Source organism: Crocodylus siamensis, chromosome 6 (assembly GCF_052110815.1).
Source record: "Crocodylus siamensis isolate JL-2025a chromosome 6, ASM5211081v1, whole genome shotgun sequence".
NCBI classification, from domain to species: Eukaryota; Metazoa; Chordata; order Crocodylia; family Crocodylidae; genus Crocodylus; species Crocodylus siamensis.
Genome location: NC_143400.1, coordinates 22,908,381 through 22,935,075, shown reverse-complemented (window position 1 = coordinate 22,935,075; position 26,695 = coordinate 22,908,381). Strand labels below are relative to the sequence as shown.

The 26,695-nt window shown below is 50.2% G+C and overlaps 1 protein-coding gene across 1 annotated transcript; it reads right to left on the bottom strand.

Moving 5' to 3' along the window:
• Positions 1-5,357: 5,357 nt before the first annotated feature.
• LOC149861655 (trypsin-like) lies at positions 5,358-15,804 on the bottom strand. Its single transcript, XM_090052583.1, has 6 exons — positions 15,714-15,804; positions 15,533-15,580; positions 13,943-14,090; positions 13,314-13,567; positions 11,226-11,362; positions 5,358-5,510 (listed from the first exon to the last, which is right to left on the bottom strand). Exons 1-6 carry the CDS (start codon positions 15,802-15,804, stop codon positions 5,358-5,360), a joined length of 831 nt encoding a protein of 276 aa, XP_089908709.1.
• Between the last annotated feature and the right edge of the window lie 10,891 nt (positions 15,805-26,695).

Below are 26,695 nucleotides of genomic sequence, written 5' to 3'. Positions count from 1 at the left end.
TCAGAACCGTCCGCTCCCTCTTTCTTCCCATGCCAGCTGGATGTTGAGACAACTGGATTAAAGCCACCAGGTTGACTCCACCAAGGGGTAATGACAAGTTGGAAGGATGATGAGCATCACCGCCTCTTAGCAATGATTAATTACAACTGCTGGGACCTCCTAGATGTGCAATGGATGTGGTGTGAGTTCAACACACTGAGGGCGAGGTAGGAGCTAATTCAGAGCCGGTATGCCCAGTCTAGCATAAGAGACCATGGGGATTGGTCATGTGGAACAGTGGTTGGTTGATGTTTGCTATGGCATTGGCCTGAGTGAAGCAACATGGGGTGTCTGCCAGGGTTTGGATTCACTGGGTTGGGAGCTGTTGGAGTTTCCTTGAAGGGGTAATTTCTGCATGAGGAATCTGATCCCAGAGAAGCCAGTGCTGCTAGACACAAGGTGAAAAACTGGCCCCAGTGTCACCAATGAAGTGGCAGCTTGTTTATACCAACTGGAGACTTGGACTTTGCCCCAAGGAAGCCAGGAAGATGAAACCCCCCAGATCTGTGCTGATCTGGGACAGGGGTCCACCAATCCCTTCCAGTGGAAGTAGAGTATGGGTGACCTCATGCCCATCTCTGTAGCCAGCAGCACCCAAGGGAGCAGTGTAGCTGCCATCTGATGTGTTTGGCTTGGATTCCCCAGCCTGAATGATGTTGTATCAGTTGTTCTAACTGTTGCCAGGACAACAGGAGTGAAACAAGTCCAGAGCAAGGTTCAAACTCCTGTTTCCTGAGCCATGGCTAAAGCCAGGAGACTTACAAAAGAATTCAGATCATAGAGTCTGGAGATAGAAAGATGGGAATTTGATCACAGTCTTCAACTCCCTGCAGGGTGATTGTAAAGCGAATGGAGCTGAACTGTTCTCAGTGGTGCCAGATGACAGAACAAGGAGGAATGGGCACAAGTTTCAGCAAGGGAAGCTGAGGTTGTATATTAGGAAACTTGCTTACTAGGAGGGTGGTGAAGCACTGGAACAGGTTACCCAGAGAAGTGATGGAAGCTCCATCCTTGGAGGTTTTGAAGACCCAGCTAGACAAAGCTTTGGCTGGGATGATCTAGTTGGAAATGGTCCTGCTTTGAGCAGGGGGTTGGACTACATGTGGGCTCCTGAGGTCCCTTACAGTCCTACTTTCCTATCATCCCAAGAGAGAAAAGGGGATATACGGTGGGTAGGAATAGAGCTCCCTATTGCAAGGACAGAGTTATACCAGTCCTGGCCCCATTCAGACCTGAAACATCAAGGTCTATTCCCCTGTGAGAAGCCAGGAACAAAACCAATGTTTTCCTTCTCATTGGAAAGTCTTCTGACTATTTTATATGGCTTTAAAAATATATGAAATGAAGTCACCCAATGGAAGCTAATAACTGTTGTCACCTCATCCTTGACATGGGTAATTGCACCTTTCCAGAGCTTCTATAGTTGCAAGAGCCATGGTGTCAGAGCAACACATTGCAAGAGGGAGCTATTTCAAAAAGAGGGTGCCAAGCTTAGGCATGTTCAGAGCAGAGGGTGCGGTGGGTGGATCCCATCCCCAGGTCAGACAAGCACATCTTGGTTAGGTAATTCTCATGTTTACATCTGGATACATTTGGCCCGCAGGCAAAACTGTGGCTTTCCTTGGAACAAGAACAGAGGATAAATCTGGTGGCGTCTCCCTAGAGGAGAAATTTAAAAAACAAACTTCCATGTAGCAATGGCTAATTTATGCCCACTGGGGTGTGACAGATGGCCACCATCTTGTCTTCATTATCCCAGATGGTAACTGTGATTGACGACAGCCATTTTGTCTCCTGCCCATGGAGGAGATGCCATCCTGGACACTTATTATGGAGACCTGAATGATAGTGGCCATCTACCTCAGATGCTGACCACAGAGCTATGAATTATTTGGTGACATCAACTGAGACAGGTCTTCTTTTCCATGCAGGTCCCATGATGATAAGTGACATAGGGGGAATCCAGGTCTTATGTCAGCGGGAGGATAGAGACATGCTGTTGACCTACATGGTAGTACCATGGTGACTCAGTCTCTCAGGGGTGGCTAGGAGGCAGCTGAGGCCTAGAGAAAAGGTATCTGGCATAACCACAGCAGTAGAGCTAGAGGCTAGGTAATGATGGAGGAGCCTGGTCATCAAGATCAGTGGTGACAGGAGTTGGCAGTGCAGGTTGGATGGAGCAAAGATAAAGGAATGGGAGGATGAGAAGGAAGCATCTTCTTCATGTCAGTAGATGGAGACAACCAGGCTGGCCAAGCCCTCAGGAGGTCACATCCAGTCCAACCCCCCACTCTCAGCCAGATCAAAGAAGGCTTCCTCCAATCTACATAACAACCCTTTTGCCCAATGAACAGGTCGAAGGTCCAAAACATCAAGACTACCCTGGTGACAAAGAGATTTGGCATTTGTGCTCTAGTTGCAAACAAAGCCAACACCCTCTTGGGTTGTGACAACAGGATCATCATTTAAAAATCAAAGGCAATGATCTCCCATTCCAGAAAGGCCTCACCTGGAAACTGTTCATTTCTGAGTGCCATGCTTCAAAGAAGGAAGTGGACAGTTTGGAAAGACCCCAATGGAGAGGAACCAAAATGATTTGAGGTCTCAGAAGCAAGATGGAGGAGGACAGGATGAAGGAACTGGGGTTATTTAGTCTGTAGAAGAGAAGACTGAGGAGGGGATTTGATCACAGTCTTCCATTCCCTGAAGAGCAGTGCTGTGGAGATGGACCTTTCTCCAGGGCCATAGAGAACAGGGCTAGGAGCAATGGCCTCAAGCTGCATAAGGGGAAACTGAGGTGGGAGATAAGGAGAAACTTTATGACTCTGAAGGTGATCAAGCATTGTAACAGGCTTCCCAATGGAAAGGTGTTGGAATTTCCATCTCTGGAAATCTTGAACAGCAGGGCCAGCAGGTTGGAAAGACCCTTGGCTGGGATGGTTTAATCAGGGCTGATCCACCCTTGAGCAGGGGCTGAACTAAATGACTTAGTTTCATAGTTTCATAGTTGGTCGGGTTGGAAGGGACCATTTGGGCTTGGAGGATCATCTCCTTAAGGAATGACCACTCTTCTTGGACTCCCAACTCCCCTCCCCTCCAGGACCTCAGTGACTCCCCAACTAGTCTCATAGTTGGTCGGGTCAGAAAGGACCTGTGCAGATCATCAAGTCCGACCCCCCTGCCATGGCAGGAAAAAGTATTGGGGTCAAACACCCCCAGCAAGGTGTTCATCTAGCTTCCTCTTAAAGACCCGCAAGGTAGGAACCAGCACCACTTTCCCTGGAAGTTGGTTCCAGATCCTAGCCGCCCTGACAGTGAAGTCGCGCCTCCTGATGTCTAGTCTGAATCTACTCTTTGTCAACTTATGGCTGCTATTCCTTGTTACTCCCAGTAGTGCTCAGGGGAACAGGGACTCCCCCAATGCCTGCTGGTCCCCCTTGACTAGTTTGTAACAGGCCACTAGATCCCCCTCCGCCTTCTCTTGTGGAGGCTGAACAGGTTCAGGTCCCCTCGCCTCTCCTCGTAGGGCTTGCCCTGCTGCCCCCTGATCATGAGAGTGGCCTCCTCTGGACCCTCACCTAGTTGTCCACATCCCTCTTGAAGTGTGGCGCCCAGAACTGGACTCAGTACTCCAGCTGCGGCCTGACCAGTGCCACGTAGAGGGGGAGGATCACCTCCCTGGACCTGCTCGAGATGCATCTGTGGATGCACGACAAGGTGCGGTCGGCCTTCCTGACTGTCGCCACACTGCCGGCCCATGTTCATCTTGGCATCAGTGATGACTCCAAGATCCTTTTCTGCCTCTGCGCTGACGAGAAGGGAGTTCCCCAGCCTGTAGGTATGGTGCTGGCTCTTCCTCCCCAGGTGCAGCACCTTGCACTTGTCAGTGTTGAAACCCATCCTGTTCTCATCCACCCACCCCTGTGACCTGGCTAGGTCTGATTGTAGCCTATTCCTCCCGTCTAGCGTGTCCACATCCCCTCACATCTTAATGTTGTCAGAAAATTTGAACAGGTGCTTTTTACCCCCTCGTCCAAGTCACTGATGAAGATGTTGAATAGCGCGGGCCTGAGGACCGAGCCCTGGGAGACCCCACTGCCCACATCCCTCCAGGTCAAACATGACTTGTCCACCACCGCTCTCTGGGTGCGGCTCTCCAGCCACTTGGTGACACATCTGACTGTGTGGGTGTCGACACCACAGCCCCCCAGTTTCTTAATGAGAACAGGGTGAGAGACAGTGTCGAAGACCTTCCTAAAGTCCAGAAAGACGATGTCCACTGCTACCCCTGCGTCTAAGGATTTTGTAACCTGGCCATAGAAGGCCACCAGGTTGGTCTGACAGGACCTGCCTCTAATGAACCTGTGTTGGTTGCCCCTAAACATAACCTCCCCTGCTGGCCCCTCATGGACATGCGCCAGGATAATTTTCTCAAAAAGCTTCCCCAGGATCGAGGTAAGACTAATTGGCCTATAGTTTTCTGGCTCCCCTTTCCACCCTTTTTTGAAGATGGGAACCACGTTGGCCCTTTTCCACCACAAGGGGCACCACACCCAAGAACCACGAGTACTCATACAGCCGTGCCAGGGGTCCTGCAATGACCTCAGTTAATTCCCTCAGCAGGGGTGGAGATCATCAGGACCAGCTGATTTAAATACATCCAATCCCTCTAGGGACTTGCTGAAGTCCCTTCCAACCCTACTTTCTGATGGTCATATAAAGGACTGCAAGGTAGATACACAACTGGCTATGTCATCACATGCAACAAGTCACCATCCATGACTCCATACCTAGTTGGGTTAAGTCAGGAGGACAAATCCAGCCAACACTGGGAGGAACCCAAGTGTGACACTGATGGGGAACTAACAGACCCAGACCCTCCTAGAAGGAGGACAGGCGTGCACAGAGATGGACAAAGAAACAACACAGGAAACCACGCTGTGCTTCTCTACAATGCCCACTCCCTGAGGATGAAGGACTTTATTAGTTTGCATTCATACAGAACATGGTGGAGACAGCCTCCAAAAACTTTACCAGAGCCTAGATGGGCTCCCCCAGAGGGACCAGGAACAGGAAATTCACTCAGGTTGGGCCCTTCTAGGAATCATCCTGCTTATCTCTGCTTCCTGGACTTAGAACAAGGCATGGAGGGGAGAAACAAATAGTCAACATGGTGATTCCTAGATAGGCATGAACAGTACGCTCCCTCAAATGCAGCCCTTCTAGGTTGTTCCCATCCAATCCTCTCACTCTCAAGCCCCCACAGGACGATCCAGGTCATGGAAGGACCAGCTTCTTTCCCAAGATGGGACAGGACATCAGTTGTTTCTTATGGTGTCCCTAATCCACTTGGTGAATTTGCAGACATTCACATAGATGCCAGGTCGCTGTGGGTCCCCACAGACTTCAGGCCCCCAGGAAACAATACCCTGGAGTTTCCCGTTACAGACGAGGGGGCCCCCAGAATCACCCTGTGGAGAGAAAGAAAAAGGAAGAAGTGCTAGGGGCTGCAGACTGGGATGCGCAGAGCAATGGGACCTATACTCTGACTGGCAACACGATGACAAGACTCTGGAAAGACACTGAGGCTCACAGGGTTGATCTCCTTTCTGTTTTGGAGAAATATGGAGGTATTTTTATTAAACACCCCCCCCAAAAAAAACCCACCACCACCACCACCACCACCACCACCCTTTTGTCAGACTTCTTCAATGAAATTATGGGATTTTCACCCCAAATGGTGATATTTGACCTTAGAACACACCCCATGGCACTACCTAGAAGAGGAACGTCCTTCTTCATTGGTTCTCTGGGCTGCACATTGGACACATCTTGGTCTCATAAAATCATAGAGAAATAGGGTTGAAAGGGACCTCCAGAGGTCACCCAATCCAAGCCCCAGCCTAAGGGAGGACCATCTCTACCCAAACTATCCTATCCAAATCTGACCAATGTGTAAAACTATCATCAACCCTGATGCAACACAAGACATCACACCTGAACCAGCCACAGGCGAAGCAGGAGTGTCCATGGCAGCCAGTGTCCTGCTTCAGTGAATGGTTGTTAATCTATGTTCAAGAGATCCCAGGTAGAGGAATACAGAGGACGGCAACCCCCTCCCCCCCAGTCCATATCCTCAAATTCCACAGATACAAGAAGCAGTGCATTAAGGGAGTCCTTTCCCCTGAGGCACCATGGGATATATAGACCCTATGAGCATTGCAGCACCCCTGAAAAGTCCTACAGCTCCTGTGAGTCACTGCTGAAGCCAACCAAAATACATTGAGTTATGGGGGCATTTCTTTTCCTTCTTCCTGAGATATTGAGTCAAAATTTGGACCAAAAGAAATCTCAGGGGGTTCAATAAGGACAAGTGCAAAGTCCTGCACTTAGAATGGACCAATACCAGGCACCACTACAAGCTGGGGACTGACTGGCTGGGCAGCAGCTCTACAGAAAAGTACCTGGGGGTGGCAGTGGACAATAAGCTGAATAGGAGTCAACATTGTGACCTTGTTGCTGTGAAGGCTAACGGCATCCTGGGCTGCATTGGTAGAAGCATTGTCAGCAGATCAAGGGAAGTGATTCTTCCCCTCTATTGAGCACTGATGAGGCCACATTTGGAGTCCTGTGTCCAGTTTGGGACCACCCACTACAGAAAGGATGTTGACACATTGGAGCGAGTCCAGTGGAGGGCAACAAAAATGGTAGGGCTGTGCGACATGACTTATGATTATGAGGAAAGACTGAGGGAACCGGGCTTATTTAGTCTAGAGAAGGGGAGACTTAGGGGGACTTAATGGCAGCCTTCAACTACCTGAGGGGGAGTTTGAAAGAGGATGGAGCTGGACTGTTCTCAGAGGTGACAGATGACAGAACAAGGAGCAATGGGCTCCAGTTGCAGCAAAAGAAGTCGAGGTTAGGTATTAGGAAAAACCTCATGAGAAGGGTAGTAAAGTACTGGAACAGGCTACCCAGAGAGGTGGTGGGATCTCCATACTTGGAGGTGTTGATGCCCCAGCTAGACAAAGCCTTGGCTGGGAAGATTTAGTTGGGGCTGGTCCTACTTTGGGCAGGGGGTTGGACTAGATGTGACCTTCTGAGGTCCTTTCCAACCCTTATTTTCTGTAATCCTGTGATTCCCCTGTGCAACTTCTGATGTGATCTTAAGGTCCCTACTGATTCTCCCAATCAGAGGTAATTCCCAGAAAGCAACTTTCCCTTCCTGCTGCTTTGCAATTGCACAGGGAATGTCAGTGAGTAGCTTCTCAGAGGCCTCAGACTTGCTATTATTTCCATCCACCGCAAGATGGCCATTTTCACAACCAGCTCCATTCCAACAGTGCTCCAGGGCTCCCCTCTTATGCAAAGCATTAATTAATATAGCAACTGAAGCTCTGTGCCAAGAAGCAGTGGAAAATCACTGGTGTTGGCTGGCTCAAATATTGCTCACCTCATTCCCGGATGCCCAGACTTTCTTCTCGTGATAAACAAAGAGCTCTACTGCAGCAAAGAAACCATCTCCCCCACACTCCCCCCTAATCCTTCTTCTGCTCAAGGACGACCTCAGTGTCCAACCACTGATGCCCTTATAGAATCATAGAGAGTGAGGGTTGGGAGGGACCTCAAGAAGTAACATCTAGTCCAACCCCCTGCTCAAAGCAGGACCAGCCCTAGCTACATCATCCCAGCCAAGGCTTTGTCTAGCGGGGGCTTCAAAACCTGCAAGGATGGAGATCCCACAACCTCTCTGGGGAGCCTGTTCCAATGTTTGACTACCTTCCTCATGAGAAAGTTCTTCCTAATGTCTAACCTAAACTTTCCTTGCTGTGACTTGAGACCATTGCTCCTTGCTCTGTCATCTGCCACCACTCTTGGTTTTAAAGCTGTGTTCCAAAATTACCCCTGATACAGATGGCTCTGAATAAGACAGGGGATGCATTTCCAGCCCCTACCCCCCAAGTATTATTCAGTTTCCTGTCCTCCCCAAAACAGGTATCATATTCAAAAAGGGGAGGAGGGAACTGGGAAAAGCAACAGAAGCACCAAAAGGCCAAATGAGATGATCAAGGACACGTGGCCAATCACTGACTGAGCTGAGAATAGCACCCAGGTGTCCTGAATCACCTTCTAAATGTGAGCTTTACTTTGGTAGGCACCTGTGTTTTATTGTCTCGCATTATGCCTTTGGGGGAAACTGAGGCATAGACACAGACCTAGGCCAGGTGTCACACCCCACAGGGATGAGGTCCAGCTCCTATTGAGGTCTGAAGGAATCCCAAAAATGCCATCGTTCCTGCTCTAACCACTGGACCCATCTGCCTCAACTAACAAAGGAAAGTCCAGGTGTCTTGCTAACATCTCATGCAATTCAGCCCAGTGCCTGTAGGAAGCAGCGGAGGAGCTGTGTATTGCTCATCTCACTCCAATCCAGGCATAGGCTGGGTGTCTTCCCAGCATCCTCTATGCATGGTTCCTGGGGCTATTGGGAAACCTTTGCTTCTCCCATAGTCTCCTGTTGCTACAAGCCTGCCCTCAGCTACTCGGAGATTCTCCTGGAAAGACCCTGGCCATGAATTCCACCCAACGTTACAGTTAAAGACTTGCATCACAGCAGAGTTAAGGAAGCACCAGTAAGGATGCATCACAAGGATGTCAGAACTGCCACTCACTGGGTCAGACCGTAGGTCCATCTTGCCCAGTCTCCAGGGCCAGAGAGCAGAGGCTGGAAGGGACTGAGCTGAGTTTATCCCCTGTTCCTCTCTCACTTGTAGCCTCCCACACTGGAAGTCCAGGAGATGCTGATTCAGAGGCCGTGTCCATCACTCCCACACTCAATGGCTCCTGATGTCTCTTTCCATCAAGAACTGGTCCAATCCCTTGTTGAATCAGATTCCACCACATCTGGTGACCAAAGTCCCACCCTTTCCTTCCAAGTTGGGTGAAAAGGGCCTTCCTGGTGTTGTTTTTAAACTCATGACCTACTCATTTCATGTTGTGACCCCTCATTCCTGTCTGCCAAGAGAGTCAATAAATATATCCCTGTTGACTTTCCATTTGTAAGTCATTCTCATGTCAACTCTTGAACATCCATTTCTAAACTGAACAGTAGGGGTGTGCAAAGCAGGCTCTATTCTATTCCAATTCGGATGTGGCCTGAATCAGAGACAGTGATTCGATTCACTGATTCAGATCACTGTCCCTGATTCGATTTGCCCAAATCCGAATCTGTAGTTTCGATGCTGATTCAGAGAATCAGTGATTCACACATAGACACAGTTTTAAATGTTTTTTCTACATACTTCAAGGTACCAGCATGGCTTCTGAATGCTGCAATGCTGGGGTGCATGGAGCATCCCGCAGGAGTGGGGGATGGGGGACCCTCCACGTGCTCAGCAGCAAACCCAGAAGTGGACTAGAAGTAATTCTGGTCCACTTCCAGGTCTGCTAGGGAGCACACAGTGGGGGCCACCTGCACCTCCCTGGCTCAGCAACTGGCCGACCGCCCCCAGACCCAGGAGGTACCATTTGCCAAGCCAGGGAGGTCATGGGGTGGGGGCCCAGCATGCTCCCTGGCAGACCCAGAAGTGGACCAGAAGTGCTTCTGGTCCACCGCTGGGTCTGCTGCTGAGCATGCTGGAGAGCTCCCCACACTCTGTGCATGCACCCCAGCATCACAGCACTCACCAGCTATCCGCTACCTAGAGGTATGTAGAAAAACATTTGAAGCTGTGTCTGTGTCCAAATCGCCGAATCTTTCCAAATCTCTCTGAATTGATTCGGAGGGTTCCGATTCGATTCAGAGAGATTAAAGGGTCTTCTGATTTGATTCGGATTCAGAAGTTCGGCCATCGACTCAGGCTGAATCTATGCAGAATTGAATCAGGGACCGAAGCTTCGCACAGCCCTACTAGATAGGCCTGGCTTCATTAACCTCTTCCTCTAGGGAAGCCACTCCATACCACTCATCATCTCTGTTGCCCATCTCTGGACCTTCTTGAGTTCTTCTAGATCGGGGTGGGCAAAATGCGGCCTGCAAGCTGGGTACAACCCACCAGACCATTCTAGCCAGCCTGTGGGGCCCCTAAAAGATTTAGAAAATTAATATTCATCTGCCCCTGGCTGCCTGTCATGCAGCCCTCACTGGCTTGCCAAAACTCAGTAAGCCTGACATAATTGCCCTCCCTTTTCTAGATCCTTTTGGAGGTGCAGGGACCAGAATTGGGTGCAGTATTCAAGGATGCACCGTGGTTTTATAAAAGAGTATCATGACTGGGGACTTACTTCAGTCACGGCAAGACAAGGAGTTCTTCAAAGCATGTAGAGCCAATTTTGTGGGCATTTCATAGCACCCCTGCCTCTCATCACTGATTGGTGGAGGGGCCCTGGTGTCCCCATCCCTCACCACTGAGTGGCACCAAAACACTCGCTTTCCTGACACCTGCCCTTAGTTTACATCACTAGCTCAGCCTCGCAGGAGCCCTCACTCAGATCACATTGTCTATGGCTGCAGTGACAGACACATTTCCTTTGTATTCTGGAGTTTTGGGGCATCAATTCCATGGGAAATTGCATCCAGCGCCATTTCTCCTGGAGATCGCCAGTTTCCTCAAAGATCATGAAACCGCAACTTAAATAGGTCACTAATCATGACACTTTCTATTGTGTTCGCAGTTCCTTTCTTAATAATCCCTAATGTTTTGTCCGCCTTTTTAACAGCAGCTTCACTCAGAGCTGATATTTTTAGCTGTTCAGTGACCCCCAGGTCTTTACCCTGCATGGTAACAGCTAATGTAGAGCCCATCCTAGTGTAGATCTACTTTGGGTCATTTTTGCCCATATGCATCACTTGACACCTATCTCTATCTGCCATTTAGTTGCCCAATTGCTCAATCATGCCAGATCCTTCTCTGATTCCTCACAACTCACCTTGATCTCACCCTCAGAGAAGGACCACCGGGAATCTCTAGGGACAGGCTCTCTGTGATATGGGAAGTCAGGATGGCTGGGAAGACAGGTGCCTCCAGTCTCCTATGTCTACCGAAGAACCTCCAGGAATCACTCAAGCTAACACAAAGTGTATCCCATGTCTGTCCCCAGTCCTACCCCCTTTTCCATCAGCCCCCACTCCAACATAGCTTGACCCTTCAAGCCCTCAGGGATTAGTGCCAAGCCACCCAACTTACATAGCAGGAGTCTTCTCGGCTTCCATAACGGCCAGCACACACCATGTTGTTCGTGACAACGCCGGTGGACACACTCTCACAGTATGCCCGGTTCACAATGCTGACACCAACGCAGTGGAGGAGGCTGGGGTAGCTGACTGCAAAAAAATAACACAAAGGATGCTCTGTTCAAAGGCTGGTTGCAGGATGGGGGTGAAATTGCCAAGGCCCCAGAGGTGGACTATATGCTGTACTACACTACGCTGCAATGGGCTAGGGAACACTATCCTATACTGCTAGTTATAAATGAATTTCTCTCTCACCTACAATGTGAGCCAGAAGTTCTTTTACATACAACATGTAATGAAAGCATGGAACTCATTGCCACAAGATGTTGTGGAAGCTGAGACTTGCAGTTCTGATTCAAAGGCTGTACCCCTCACTCCCATGTTCAATAGCTCCTGATGCCCCTTTCTTCCAAGAAATGGTCCAGTCCCCTTTCAAGTGGGAGAGGAACAGTGGGGGAAAAAAACAAACCAATGGATGCACCCTGTTCACTTTCAATATTTGTTTTGTTGCTGTGTGACACACAAGACTGGGCAAGACAGACCTGGGGTCTGACCCAGCAAATGGCAGTTCTGATGTTCCCAAAAACCAGCTACTGGGAGCTATAGTGCACATTATATGCAATAAATATGGTAAGAGCCATTTCTGCCACACTACTGGACAAAAGTGAAGCTAAAAATTAACAACAAAGAGAATATACACATTGAAGAGCTGATTTTTCTGCCTGCTTAACAAAAAGCACATTAATATCTATCTATCTATCTCTATCTTTATAGATATATCGGTCTGTCTGTCTATACATCCATCTTCATAGATAGACAGATAGATCATTTCAAACTGAACCAGCAAATTAAAATAAAAAAGGAAGTTCGTTTCACATCTAACAGTCTTGTCTAATTAGAATAAAATTCCATTCCCACCCCACCCTGCAAAAAAAAAAACCTTTTCAGGCTGTGTTTTTGGAGGCAATTGTCACTCAAAATAATCCATTCAAAATGTTAAAATTGAAAATTGAGTTTGAATGGTTTGGTTTTTGTCACTAGTGTTTTGTTTGTTTGGGGAGGGGGAGTTAAAAATAACTTGACCAATTCAACAGAAATTGGTGAAATTTTTAAGAGACTTTTTTTAATAAATGAAAAATAAATAAAAATTGGCGGGGGGCAGTGTTTTGGTGGGAAAAGGTCCAGTCCAAAAATGGAGAAATTTGAAATGTTTTGAATTCTGTGGATGGATTTTCTTTTGTTTCTTATGTATTGACCCAGCCAACATCAATGGATACTAGGAAAGGTCTGGCCATGGGTGGATCTCTCTAGATATGCCCTATCTATAGACTCACCATTTAACAGAGTGGTTTTTAACCTTTTTTTCATTTGTGGACTCTAAAAATTTAGAAGGGAGGTGCAGACCCCTTTGAATAGTAAGTGTGAGTATTCTCCTACTTCTGATTGATCACAGTCATCTTTTGTGGACCCCTTAGACATAGTCTGTGGGCCTCCGGGGGTCCACTGACCACAGGTTGAAAACCACTGCTCTAACATGTGTACTATGGCCAAAAATGGAGACAGGCCAATGATGATGAGAAGCCTCAGCCCACCAGGAACTCCAAATCCCCTTCCATGGCTGGAGAGAGTCCAAGAAATGGACAGCACCCATTTCCATTGGATAAATCATAAGAAAACAGGAAGGAAAGGGAAGGTTATGGCTTAATAACAAGAGATCAAGAGAAGAGAAGGAGCAGACAGCTCTGGACAGTGCCTGCTGCCTCTTAAAGGCATCTAAGGAGTTTATGGACCCCCACATTGACACTCTATCAAGAGACATGCCCAGACCAGTGAAAGGAAGATAAACCCAGACTCCTGGGTTCCTTCCAGCCAGCTCGATGGACAACTTGACCAGAGCTGGAAGGAAGTTGGCCAGAAGGTCTTTATGGGGCAACAGATAGGGATACAGGGCCATTGGTTGGCCATAATATGGTGCTTCAAGCTGATTCTAAACCTTTCACTGTAAGGATGGTCCCTCTACCCAGCCCAACATGAACCTCACCTCCAGGGCTGATGGTTGTGCCCCACCCTGACACCTCACACATTGTGTCTGTAACAGGGCAGCTGGTGGCGAGTTCCAGGGTCTGCACATTCTTGTTCAAGCAAGCTGGGTTGAGCAATTTGATCAGCATGAGGTCATTGTCCTTGGTGCTGGGGTTGTAGCCCGGGTGGCAAATCACTTTGCCGGACAATTTCAGCTGCTCTGTCCAGTCCAGGCCTCTGATGTTGTATTCCCCAAGGTGCATGCTGAGTAGGCTATGGTGAAACACATGTTACATGAGGGCTAGACCTTAACTTGCACTGGAAGGGGAGGATGCCTGGGGGATGTCCTCCACCTTGGCCAGTGCAGGAGATTGGACTGGATAGCCCACAGTGCCCCGGTGGAGCTTCACAGCCGTCAATCTCTTACAGGGTAGAGTTAAGGGGATGTACAGATGGGCTCACTGCAGGAATGGGGAAGAGTTAAAGACATGCAGGGTAGCAGGGAAGGTGATGAGGACAGAGTTAGGGGTATTCACAGCATTCCAGCTCAGGCATCTGTGTTGTAGGGAGCCCGGGCTACACGCACACGGACACACATGCACAGACAAACAAACACACATGGATGTACAGACACACACAGACCCCTACTCTGGCTTGTAGCAGTGGGCTGCACTTAGCACCCAACTCTTTTCAATCAAGACACCCCCGCAGTGAAGTTGACCCCGTCTGAAGAGGCCGACTTGCCAGGGCCGTCTGCAGGGGTAGCCTCCGATGATTCGCTCACTCTCCTTATTACCTGCAACATGGAAAAGCAACCAGGTCAGGATGGCACTGGGTGCTTCAGAGCTGGCACTGCCCAGTTCATACCAGTGGAAGACTGGCCCCATTTCTGACCCACCCCTAACAGAGTTAGTTAATCCTCTCTTTGCCATCCAGTCTGCTCCATCAAAATCTCCTGGGCAACAGGGCCCAATATCAGGCATCCCTCTTCCCTCCTCCAAACTCTCTGGATATGACTTCCTGTCCTACAGCCCACCACTTCCTCTCTCAGCTGCCCATAGTTGGAGCAAAGCATGGTTGAGAGAGAAGAGTTGCAGTCAGGCTGATTCCTAGAAGGGCTCTGCTGGAGGGACCAGGAACTGGGAGCTCCCTCTAGTGGAGCCCTTCTAAGAATCAGCCTGTTCATTGGGTCCCATTTCATAACATCTATGTGTACAACACATAACGTGTACAAGTGCCCACAACAGATTCTTAGAAGGTCCCCAGTAGAGGGACAGAAACAGGAAGATCTCTGAAGTGGGGCCCTTCTAGGAATCATCCTGTTCATCTCTATGGCCCAAAGGGTGTACCAGGCCTGGAGGAGAGAGACAAGAAGAAGGCAGTATGAGTCCTTGTGGGGGTCTACTGGGGGGACCAGAAACAGGATGTCCCACCAAGCAGTCCTTCTAGGAATCTGTGTACCCTCAATTTGTCTCTGTGCCCCATGACAACATGACAGTGTAGACATCGAAAATCTGACTCAGAACTGTAGGGAGGTGTCTCCAAGCACAACCTGAACCCCCCTCACCTCTGGGCAGGTACCTATGGCCTCTCATTCAGGGAACCAAAGAGGAGTCATGCCTTTCAAACACTGCTGAGAAGGAAGTGTTGAGGCCACCCATCTTTTTAGATAATAGCCAGCTTGTTAGAGAACCCACCCAGAAATTAGGAGAAATGGGTTCGATTACATCCAGAGACCAAGAGAGTTCAAGCTCTCAGGGAATGAACCTGTCCATGCCAGGAATACCAGGTTGCATTCCTAACAGCCACTCGGCAAGCCACCATAGAAAGGCTGAGGTCAGACCAGCCATCAGGCAGAGTCTGGGTCTTCTGGGCAAGGACTGAAGTAGTATCATGGTCAGGGAGGAAGGTAGGTCAGAGCCATGAGGCCCAAACAGAGTGGGGACAGGCTGTATGTGTATACACACAAGACAAGTCCCACAGGAAGTGGGAGGGATTTTATATCCCTCCTATTAGGGGCTCATGGTGCCTATAGGGCCCCTCTGATCACCTGACTCATGGTTAATAAGGGAGGAACGAGACTAGACTGGGATTGGCATCTGACCAGCTATGTGGTGGTACCGAGGACCAACTTCTGCTGGCCCAGCTGCCCCGGGTTCAAATCTCTATGGTTATAATAGCCTGGAGGGTGGGAGGAAGGGAATGGTGGCTGTGTGGCCTAGTGGTGAGAGGGCATACCTGTTCTGGAAGGGTTTGGTGAGCCAGTTCTTGCTTCCCAAGTCATTTCTGTTAATTACCATAAGAAAGAGTTGTTAGACAAAACAGAAGCCTGGCGCCTCTCAAAGACATCACCGCCCACAAAGCAGAAGGCAGCCTATTTTTGGCCCAAAGATACATTAGCTCATTCCCACAGACTCACCTGCAGATACCAGAGGCAGCACCAGTAGGACCAGTAGCCACAGGCTGGTGAGAGTGAAGGGCTGAACTGGGGGTATCTTCCTCTGTAACATGGCTATTGGGGGGGCACAGGAAGAGGACTATTAATGGGGAAAGGGCTGGAGAACCCATAGCAGACTTCACCCACCAAGCCATACACAGCTAATTCTGCATTCTGATTGGTCTATACCAGGGGTGGGCAATTATTTGGGCTGGAGGGACACTTAACAAGGCTGGTGAGCTGTTGCAAGCCAGGGTGGGTGGGAGGGAAGGGGTGGTGATCCAGCATGTTGCTGTGTGGGGGGTGGTAATTGATCCTATTTGACCCCTGACCATCTGCCCTGCTGAGTCTGGCCACCTCCCATGCCCTGTGGCCCCACTGTCTGGTGCCACAGACTACTTCCCAGCATGCCCAAGAGCTGTGCACAGAGACAGAGCAGGCTGTACCAGGTGGCACCCCCATGCCCAGTGGTGGTGGGATGCACACACCAGATCCTGGGCTGTGGGCCATATTTGACCACCCCTGGTCTATCCCAACCCCCACTGATGACTTATGAGGGGAACAGGTGAGTGATGCCATAGCAGGGTCTTATCCATGTCTCTCTACTTTTATCTGCCCCACCAAGATCTGGTGGGGGGCTAATAGTTGAAGATGGGGTGGGACAAGGGACTCCAAGGGAACCTGGAGGGGCTTTAAGAGGGTCAGCAGGATGCAGTGCCAAGGGAAGGTGACTGGCTTCCCAGTAGCCAAACAAGGCCGGATTCTACCCTCCATGGTGTTTACACCAAAGGATTCCCATGGATTTAGCTCAGGGTGAGAAATGGGGCAGGGTTAGAGGGATCAGATACAGCCCCCCCTCCCCGACAACTGATTGAGAAGGCTAAAATGATGAGACACATGGGAGCCAATGAGATTTCTCCTAATTTGTATGGGAGAATTTGTAAGAGAATCAGTCCTATGGGGAAGGGGCCTATACATCCTCTTCCTTTAACCCACTTTGGGCCAGAGTCCCACAGACCCCAAAAGGAGTTGCTCCTGATTTACGCTGAGGGTTCCATCACTGCTGATTGGATAGCAGGCTCCAAGAGGGAGAAATGATCTACCATTTTCATCCCATACAACCAAGGTTCAAATTACAGGGGAGCTCAGAGGGAGAGGGGGGATGAGCCCCCCCATAAGAGATGAGAACCCAGTGCCGGCTGGTCAGAACCCCTCCCCCCTCCCCTGCAACAGCCTGGAGCCCATGTGCCACGTGCACAGCCCCTGGCGCGTTCCACGATTTTCTAATCAGCCGAGGCGGTGGCAGCAGCTCCTTCCAGCTGCCACTGACCCTGGCCCGTTTTTTTTGCAGATCACCTCCCCCCCCCGGCCTTGAGTCTTTACTTTGAAACCTGCATTCAACATGGGCCTTTCCCCTTCCCCCGCCACCCCTAAAAAAAAATAGGTGCTGGTAATTGCAGCACATATTATACACCAGGAAATATAGTAAGAGCAATTTCTACCACTTAAAGCAAAAGTCAAGGCTGCAGTGATCCACAGACCTAGGTCCCACCTAAAGTACCATAATTTCTCACATGCCACACACCCCATAATATAACAAGCAGGCTCCTTCCCTGCTACTACTCGGTTACTAACTACAAAGAGAAATCTTTCCCAACCTGATTCATTCTGCCTTTCAAAAAGAAGGCATGAATTATATTCCAGGGGGCTGCTGTCAGGGAGGCCAGATCCTGACCCCTCTGGCCTTGCCCTGTTTCTCACCCTGAGTTAAATCCATGGCACCCCATTAATATAAACACCAGAGAGGGTAGAATCCAGCCTAGTTTGTGCTGTATACAAGAAGATACGGTAATTGATCTAGCAGGACAGCCAAGCCATGGACAGGCCACCCCTGCCATGCACAGACCACCAGAATGGATCAAAGTCCTCCCCCCTCCAACTTACCTGGGAGATGCATGGAAGGACAGCAACGTAAAAGAGATGTCTCCGGTGGCTTCCCAGCCAAAATGTCTCTGGTGGCTTCTCAGCAGTGATGTCTGGGTTGTGCCCCAGCTCAGCTTTCAAGACCTGCTGAGTGGGAACTCCCAGAAGCCACACCCACAACCAGAAGATAGGACACCAGTTTCCTCCACCCTGCAGCAAGGCTGGATCTTCAGTCCCCTCCCCTCAGCCTATCACACACCTATCTCCAAGACCTGAGGTGGCAGGAAGCATGAATGGGTGACAGCTCACCTCCACCTTTGCCTCTCCCAAGAAGGAATTATGAACAGCTCATTCTTGTCCATTTTGCATGTCCTTCCCAGTCCTCAGCTTGATAGAGGATAGACCCTAGGTAGAAATTTTCCCTGGGGAATTTTTTAACCAAATAACCAGAGGAGCCTTGGAGGAGAGAACATCAGACAGGACATACCAATGGTCCAGCCAGCCCAGTGGTCTAGCCAGCCCCACAAAGCCCTGGCATCTTTGCATCAACCTCCTTCTGGCTCCTAGACAAGTTGTCCATCATCCAGACCAGGAAGGAGGCCAGGGAGGACCCCAGGATTCAGGGCTATCTTCATCTTCCATGTGTGGGCAGGTCTCTGGGCAGAATATCACTGGGAAGTTTCCACAAATGCCGTAGATGCCTTCAGGGGGAAGGAGTCACTGTCTGGAGCTCTCTGCTCTGTCATCTGGGGACGACCTAATCAACGACCTAACGATCGAAGGGAAGCTGGGTGACAGTGACCATGAGCTGATCACCTTCACCATCCACCATAAAGCTGGCAAGTCAGTCAGTAATACAGAAGTCCTCAACTTCAGGAAAGCTGACTTTGACAAGCTAAGGAGGCTGGTCAGTGAGGCCCTAAAGGGCCACAGCCCAAAGGAGATGGGAATTCAGAACGAGTGGTTGCTCCTCAAGGGAGCGATCCTGGATGCACAAGCAAAGGCCATCCCGTCTCAGAGGAAAGGCAGCAAAAGGGCACAGCAGCCCGCTTGGCTCTCCGGGGAACTGGCAGACCTCCAGAGTCTTAAAAGGCAGACCTACAAAGGATGGAGGGCTAGAACCGCCACCAAGGAGGAATACTCTGCTCTGGTCTGGACTTGCAGAGAGCAAACCAGGAAAGCCTAGGCTGCGACTGAACTCCAGCTAGCTACAAATATCAAGGACAATAAAAAGTCCTTTTTTAGATATGTGGGGAGCTGGAGGAAAAGCAAGGGCAACATTGGACCCCTGCTGAACCAGATGGGGCAGCTGACAATCGATGCCCAGGAAAAAGTGAACTTGCTAAATGGGTACTTTGCATCAGTTTTCCATCAGCCCCATGGGATGGCTCTGCCCACTATGGGTCAGGGAGGCCCGGGTGAGGGAGATTCCTTGCACTCCATCAAAGCTGACCTCGTAAAGGAACATCTCAACAGCCTGGACACCTTCAAGCCAGCCAGCCCTGATGGGTTACACCCCAGGGTACTCAAGAAGCTGACAAGCATCATAGCCCAGGCCCTTGCATGGATCTTTGAGAGCTCCTGGCACTCTGGTGAAGATTGGAAGAAGCCCAATGTGGTGCCAATCTTCAAGAAAGGGAGGAAAGTAGATCCAACAAACTACAGGCCCATCAGCCTGACTTCTATCCTGGGGAAAGTCTTGGAAAAGATTATCAAAGAGGACATCCTTAACAGACTAGCTGAAGGCAATATCCTGAGGGATAGCCAGCATGGGTTTGTTGCAGGTAGGTCTTGCTTGATGAATCTCATTTCCTTTTATGACCAGGTGACCTATCACCTGGACAAAGAGGAAGAGATTGACATTGTATATCTTGACTTTAAAAAAGCCTTCAATTTCGTATCCCATGATCACCCCTTGGCTAAACTGGCTAACTGCAGCCTCGACCTCACCATGATCCACTGGCCTGGGAATTAGCTCCACAGCAGGACTCAGAAGGTGGTGGTTGATGGAAGTCAATCATCTTGGTGTGTGATCACCAGTGGAGTCCCTCAAGGCTTTGTCCTAGGGCCTATACTGTTTAACCTCTTCATCAATGATGTGGACATTAGTGTCAGAAGTGGACTGGCCAAGTTCACCGATGATACAAACTCTGGGGTAAAGCATCCACACCTGAGGACAGGAGGGTGATCCAGACAGATCTTGACAAGCTCATGAAATGGGCGGTTGAAAACCTGATGGTGCTCAACACCAAAAAATGCCAGGTTCTCCACCTTGGGAGGAAAAACCTGCAGCATCCTTATAGGCTCAGCAGTGCTACGCTGGTTAGCACTACAGAGGAAAGGGACTTGGGGCTCATGATTGACCACAAGATGAACATGAGCCTTCAGTGTGATGCTGTGGCTAGTAAAGTGAGCAAAACGCTGGCTTGCATCCACAGATGCTTCTCAAGCAAATCCCGGGACATCATTCTCCCCTTGTACTCAGCCTTGGTGAGGCCGCAGCTGGAGTACTGCATTCAGTTTTGGGCCCCACAATTCAAAAAGGATGTGGAGAAGCTTGAGAGGGTGCAGAGGAAAGTCATGCTTATAATCAAAGGTCAGGAAAACAGACCTTATGACAACAGGCTGAGAGCCATGGGGTTCTTCAAACTGGAAAAACGCAGGCTCGGGGTGATCTGGTGGCCACCTATAAATTTATTAGGGGTGCTCATCAGGATCTGGGGGAACATCTCTTCACCAGAGCGCCCCAAGGGATGGCAAGATTGAATGGTCACAAACTCCGATTAAGGCTGGACATAAGGAAGAATTTCTTTACTGTCCAAGCCCCCAAGGTTTGGAATAGACTGCCACCAGAGGCAGTTCAAGCACCCACTTTGAATGCCTTCAAGACACATTTGGATGTTTATCTTGCTGGGATCCTATGATTCTTGCTGACTTCCTGCCCCTGGGACAGGGGGCTGGACTTGATGATCCTCTGGGGTCCCTTCCAGCCCAAATGTCTATGAAATCTATGAAAATCTGCCTTGTCCTCTGGTTATCAACTTACTTTCTGGCCTCTCAGTCATGTTAAGTCATGATGTGTCCTATGGAAGCAGGCCCCATACGTACATTCATGGCATCTCTTCAAGTCAGTTTTGGGACTTCCAGAAGGAACCATGGGTGGGAAAAACATAACCTGTAGACCAGATCCAGCCTGCCAAGGGATTTTATATGGTCCATGGTGGGTTCCTTGATCCTTCCCAGCCCAGGGGGCAGCCCAGACCCAGATGTATGGCTAGGTAGGGGTGGCATGGTGGCTGGCCAATGCCAGTGTCTCCACCACCACCACTAGATCCAGCCCTGCTGTCCAGACAACCCAGCTCATCCACCCTCCACCAACCACTGAGAGTGCTGTACAGAGCGGGCAAGGTCTTCACAGATACCAACCCAGGCAAGGCATGTTCAGCCAGGTAGGTAGGATGGGGTTGCAGGTGAGCAGGGAGTGGTGTCCAGGAGAAGAATGGGCAGGTTGGGATTGTGGGGCAGTGACAGCATGGGTCCATGTGGGGAGTGGATCATGGCTCAGCCCTGGGCCCCAGCACCACACTGTCTTAGCCCCATTATCCTGGTCCAGACCCCAACCACCCATCCCGCTCCCAGATGCCACTCACAACCTGCCTGTGACCCCTTCCCATTCCTTCCACTCAGCATATCCTGTCCATGGGGGTCTCAGTCCGGTCTTCATGGAGACTTTACCTGCCAACCCACTCCATCCTAACCTAAACCCACCATTTTCCCCAGGTTTCACCTTCCACCCACTTGATCATTTATTATCACCTGCCCCTGGACCACCTCCATCTTCTCTTTTGGGTGCACATTGTATGCCAGAAAATATGGTATTGTGCATGCAGTTCTGGGCTCCATGTTTTAAGCAGGTTGGTCAAGATGTTGCTTGATCTAGAGGACTTCACCAGCCACAGATACTGCAAGCTATGGATTTCACAAGCATTCAAGACACCAGCAAAGAATGGTTCATCCACCTTGGATCCATACTGGATACTCTGGTCTTTCTGGGAATGAAGTTCAAGTGATGGAAACCCATGAGCTACAGCAGGACCTATGAGCCTGTGACCTGCCAACATAGTGGACCACCATGCTGCAGATTGCTGCAGTGAAAGGGTGGGGGTGCTAGAAGATGAAAGTTCTTCCTGTAATACTCCTTGGGAGCTTGAGGAAGGAAGATTATCTCAGCTTCCATTGTGATGACCTATCCCTCAGTGAAAGGGCAGCAGGTGCTGGCTGTTGAAATCTCTTCTCATAATGCTCACTGGGATCCTCGAGGAAAATAGATAAATCTCAGCTTCCATTGAGATGACTCACCCTTTAGCAATTTGGTCTATGGGGGTAGGAACTTGATCTAGGGAGGGGACATCCTTGAATGTGGGTTCATGCAGTACCTGGTGCAGCCCCCATCCCAGGAAAATCCTGGCCAGAGGGATCTGTGCAGCTCCTAGCACAATGGGTCCCAATCTGAAGCAAGTCCTACCAGTCCTGCAGTTGCCTTTATGTAATTGCCTGCTAATTCCCTATAATTGCCTGGGCTCTGAGCCAGCTGGCTTGAGCTTCTTCAAGTCCTCGTTCTCCTCCAGCTCTTGGCAACTGACAGCATTATTAGTTGGAAATGGAGTTTCAATCTCTCTCTGCTGTAGGCGCTATTGGGTTAAGAGACAAGGCTTTTTGGGAAAACGTGATATCTTTTATTAGACCAACTAAATGGTGGGGGGGGGTTGGGGCAGAGAAGTGGGGTGTTTAACCTGAACACCTGGGTTCTCTGTGAGTGTGTCCTGGATGCTTGGGTCTGTGCAAGGGTATGTGGGAGTGAGGGAGAGAGTGAGTGAGTGTGCATGTCCCAGATGCCTGAGGTCCATGTGTTTGTGAATGTCCTGGATGCCTGGATTTGTGTGTGTGTGTGTGTGTGTGTGTCTGTCTGTCTGTCTGTCCTGGATACTCTAGTTCCACATGTGTCTATGTGCATGCACACATCTGTATGTCAGACACCTGAGGTATGTGTGTGTGTGTGCGCGCATGTGCATGTCCTGGATGCCTGGGTTCCGTGTGCATGTGCATCCGTGTTTGTCAGATGCCTGGGTTCCACTTGGGTGTATTTGTCCCAGTTGCCTGGATTCCATGTGTGTGTCCCAAACACTTGGGTTCCGTGTGTGTGTGTGTACATGCACATGCACATGCACCCATAAGCACATGTATGCATGCTCTGGATGCCTGCTGGGTGTGTGTAAGCCTATGTGTGTGTGTCTCTGTGTCTGTGTGCATGTCCTGGACATCTGGGTTCCGTGTGTGTGTGTGTGTGTGTGTGCCTTCCATGTGTGTATGGGTGATTGGTGCCTCCTGAGTTAGGGGTCCACTTGCTGGAGGCCCCTCAGCAGCCAGTTAGTGACTGGGGAGCTCCCCCCATGGCAGATCACACTGACCCAAAAGTGTCAGCAGCATGCCGCTGGCACTTCCAGACACACCACTGGCACTTCCAGGTGGCCCCACTCCCTGGCCAGTGCTCTCAGGGAGGGCAACAGCACTCTTGCCTGCCTCCCCTGCCCGGTAACACTGGCTGTCAGGGGGTGCACATACACCCCCATGCACCTGCTATGCATCACCACTGCATAATTGTGTCCAGGACACGACTCTTGAGCTTTGCCCTTTTCCAGAAATAGTTGGCTGTGTCCATCTCACTGGGCCCAACTCTACTCCACCAACTAGACCAACCAATGCGCTGATGCACCCAAGTGCAACTCTCTCCCACGCTGCTAAGCCGCCAGTGCAAGAAGGTAGGCATGGCTTTGCCCTGGGAATGGCTCTGCCCTAGGTTCCTCCTCTTCCTCACTAGATTTCATGACCCACAACACTAGGAACATCACAAAATTAGGGGCATTCATGGATGACCAGGAACCAGGATGGATATAGACATCTACTTAGACATCTACGTTGACATAATTTCATAGTTTCATAGTTGGTTGGGTCAGAAGGGACCTAAGCAGATCATCAAGTCTGACCCCCTGCCATGGGCAGGAAAGAGTGCTGGGGTCAAACGACCCTGGCTAGGTGATTATCCAGCCTCCTTTTGAAGACCTCCAGGGTAGAAGCGAGCACCACTTCCCTTGGAAGTTGGTTCCAGATCCTAGCCGCCCTGACTGTGAAGTAGTGCTTCTTGATGTCTAGTCTGAATCTACTCTCTGTCAATTTATGGCCATTATTCTTTGTTAATCCCGGTAGCGCTCAGAGAAACAGGGCCTCTCTCATTTCCTTCTCATCCCCCTTGGCCAGTTTGTAGATGGCCACCAGGTCCCCCCTCAGCCTTCCCTTGTGGAGGCTGAACAGGTTAAGGTCCCGTCACCTCCCCATGTAGGACCTGCCCTGCTGCCCCCTGATCATGCGAGTGGCCTCCTCTGGACCCTCTCCATGTTGTCCACATCCCTCCTGAAGTGCGGCGCCCAAAACTGGACACAGTACTCCAGCTGTGGCCTGACCAGTGCTGCATAGAGGGGGAGGATCACCTCCTTGGACCTGCTCGAGACCTGTGGATGCATGACAAGGTGCAGTTGGCCTTCCTGACTGCGTCCCCACACTCCCGGCCCATGTTCATCTTGGCATCAATGATGACTCCAAGATCCTTTTCTGCCTCTGCACTCATGAGAAGGGTTCTCATCTGCTGACCCCTGTAACCTATCCAGATCTAGTTGTAGCCTGTCCCTCTCTTTTAGCATGTCCACTTCTCCCCACATCTTAGTGTCATCCATGAATTTGAACAGGGTGGTTTTCACCCCTTTGTCCAAGTCGCTGATGAAGATGTTGAACAGTGCGGGCCCAAGGACTGAGCCCTGGGGAATCCCACTGCCCACATCTCTCCAGGTCAAAAATGACCTGTCCACCACCAGTCTCTGGGTGCAGCCCTCCAGTCAATTTGCGGCCCATCTGACTGTGTAGGCATCAATGCCCCAGTCACCTCATTTTTTAATGAGAATGGGGTGAGAGACAGTGTTGAAGGTCTTCCTAAAGTCCAGAAAGGCTACATGTACCACAACACCTGCGTCCAATGATTTTGTGACCTGCTAGTCTGGAGTAATGGAGGTATTATCCTCCTTGGTGATGACCCCTCTCCTTCCTTTTTAGCTTGGAGATGTTCCTGGATGCCTTTGATGAGCCATGGGGGATTTTGAACACTCTTGCCCCCTTTGATCCACATGGGGATTGTCACCATTTGGGCTTGGAGGATCATCTCCTTAAGGAATGACCACTCTTCTTGGACTCCCAACTCCCCTCCCCTCCAGGACCTCAGTGACTCCCCAGCTAGTCTCATAGTTAGTCGGGTCAGAAAGGACCTGTGCAGATCATCAAGTCCAACCCCCTGCCATGGCAGGAAAGAGTACTGCAGTCAAATGACCCCATCAAGGTGTTCATTTAGCCTCCTCTTAAAGACCCCCAGGGTAGGAGCCAGCACCACTTCTCTTGGAAGTTGGTTCCAGATCCTAACTGCCCTGACCGTGAAGTCATGCCTCCTGATGTCTAGTCTGAATCTCCCCTCTGCCAGCTTGTGACCGTTATTCCTAGTCACTGCTGGTAGCGCTCAGGGGAACAGTGACTCCCCCAGTGCCTGCTGATCCCCTCTGACTAGTTTGTAACAGGCCACTAGATCGCCCCTCAGCCTTCTCTTGTGGAGGCTGAACAGGTTCAGGTCCCGTTGCCTCTCCTTGTAGGACCTGCCCTGCTGTCCCCTGATCATGCGAGTGGCCTCCTCTGGACCCTCTCCATGCTGTCCACATCCCTCCTGAAGTGCTGTGCCCAGACCTGGACGCAGTACTCCAGCTGCGGCCTGACCAATGCCGCATAGAGGGGGAGGATCCCCTCCCTGGACCTGCTCGAGATACATCTGTGGATGCAGGACAAGGTGTGGTTGGCCTTCCTGACTGCCTCCCCACACTGTTGGCCAATGTTCATTTTGGCATCAATAATGACTCCAAGATCCTTTTCTGTCTCTGCACTGATGAGAAGGGAGTTCCCCAGCCTGTAGGTATGCTGCTGGTTGTTCCTCCCCAGGTGCAGCACCTTGCACTTGTCAGTGTTGAAACCCATCCTGTTCTCATCCACCCACCCCTGTGACTTGTCCAGGTCTGATTGCAGCCTATTCCTCCCATCTAGCATGTCCACTTCTCCCCACATCTTAGTGTCCTCTGCAAATTTGAACAGGGTACTTTTTACGCCCCCATCCAATTCGCTGATCAAGATGTTGAACAGTGCGGGCCCAAGGACCTAGCCCTGGGGGACCCCACTGCCCATATCCCTCCAGGTCAAATAAGACCCGTCCAACACCACTCTCTGGGTGTGGCTATCCAGCCAACTAGTGACCCATCTGACTGTAGGTATCGACACCACAGTTTCCTAGTTTTTTAATGAGAACAGGGTGAGAGACAGTGTCAAAGGCCTTCCAAAAGTCCAGAAAGACTATGTCCACCGCAACACCTGCATCCAAGGGTTTTGAGACCTGGTCATAGAAGGCCACCAGGTTGGCCTGACAGGATCTGCCTCTAATGAACCCGTGTTGGTTGCCCCTAAGCATAATCTCCCCCACTGGTCCCTCATGGACATGCGCCAGGATAATTCTCTCAAAAAACCTACCCAGGACTGAGGTAAGACTAGTCTCCTTACCTCATTGAAATCCATCGTCCTGAAGTCCAGGGCTGCTGCCTTGATGCAGGCCTTTGACACCCTATGCTGGATGGTGAATCCCAGCAGGCGATGATCGCTGTTGCCCAGGTGGTCGAGAACCTGCAGTTCCCTCACCAGGTCATCGCCTGTGGCCAGGACCAGGTCCAACAAGACGTCTCCTGTGGTGGGACTGTGCACCTCCTGGGTTAGATAAATGCCCAATAGGCATAATAAACTCTGGCCCCTAAGTGCATCTTTATTTGATGCATCTTTATTTTCTCTGCAAGTAGACCTAGTTCCTTAAAATTTCAGGGGCACCTCCTACTTGAAGGAATATAGTGGAGGCC

Bases quoted from the DNA above. Each gene is read 5' to 3' on its own strand.
- LOC149861655 (XM_090052583.1), bottom strand. From the start codon at position 15,804: ATGTTACAGAGGAAGATACCCCCAGTTCAGCCCTTCACTCTCACCAGC. The intron at 15,581-15,713 runs GTGAGTCTGTGG...GGTAATTAACAG, and splicing joins GCTGCCTCTGGTATCTGCAG to AAATGACTTGGGAAGCAAGA. The intron at 11,363-13,313 runs GTGAGGTTCATG...ATTTTTTTGCAG, and splicing joins CACAACCATCAGCCCTGGAG to TCAGCTACCCCAGCCTCCTC.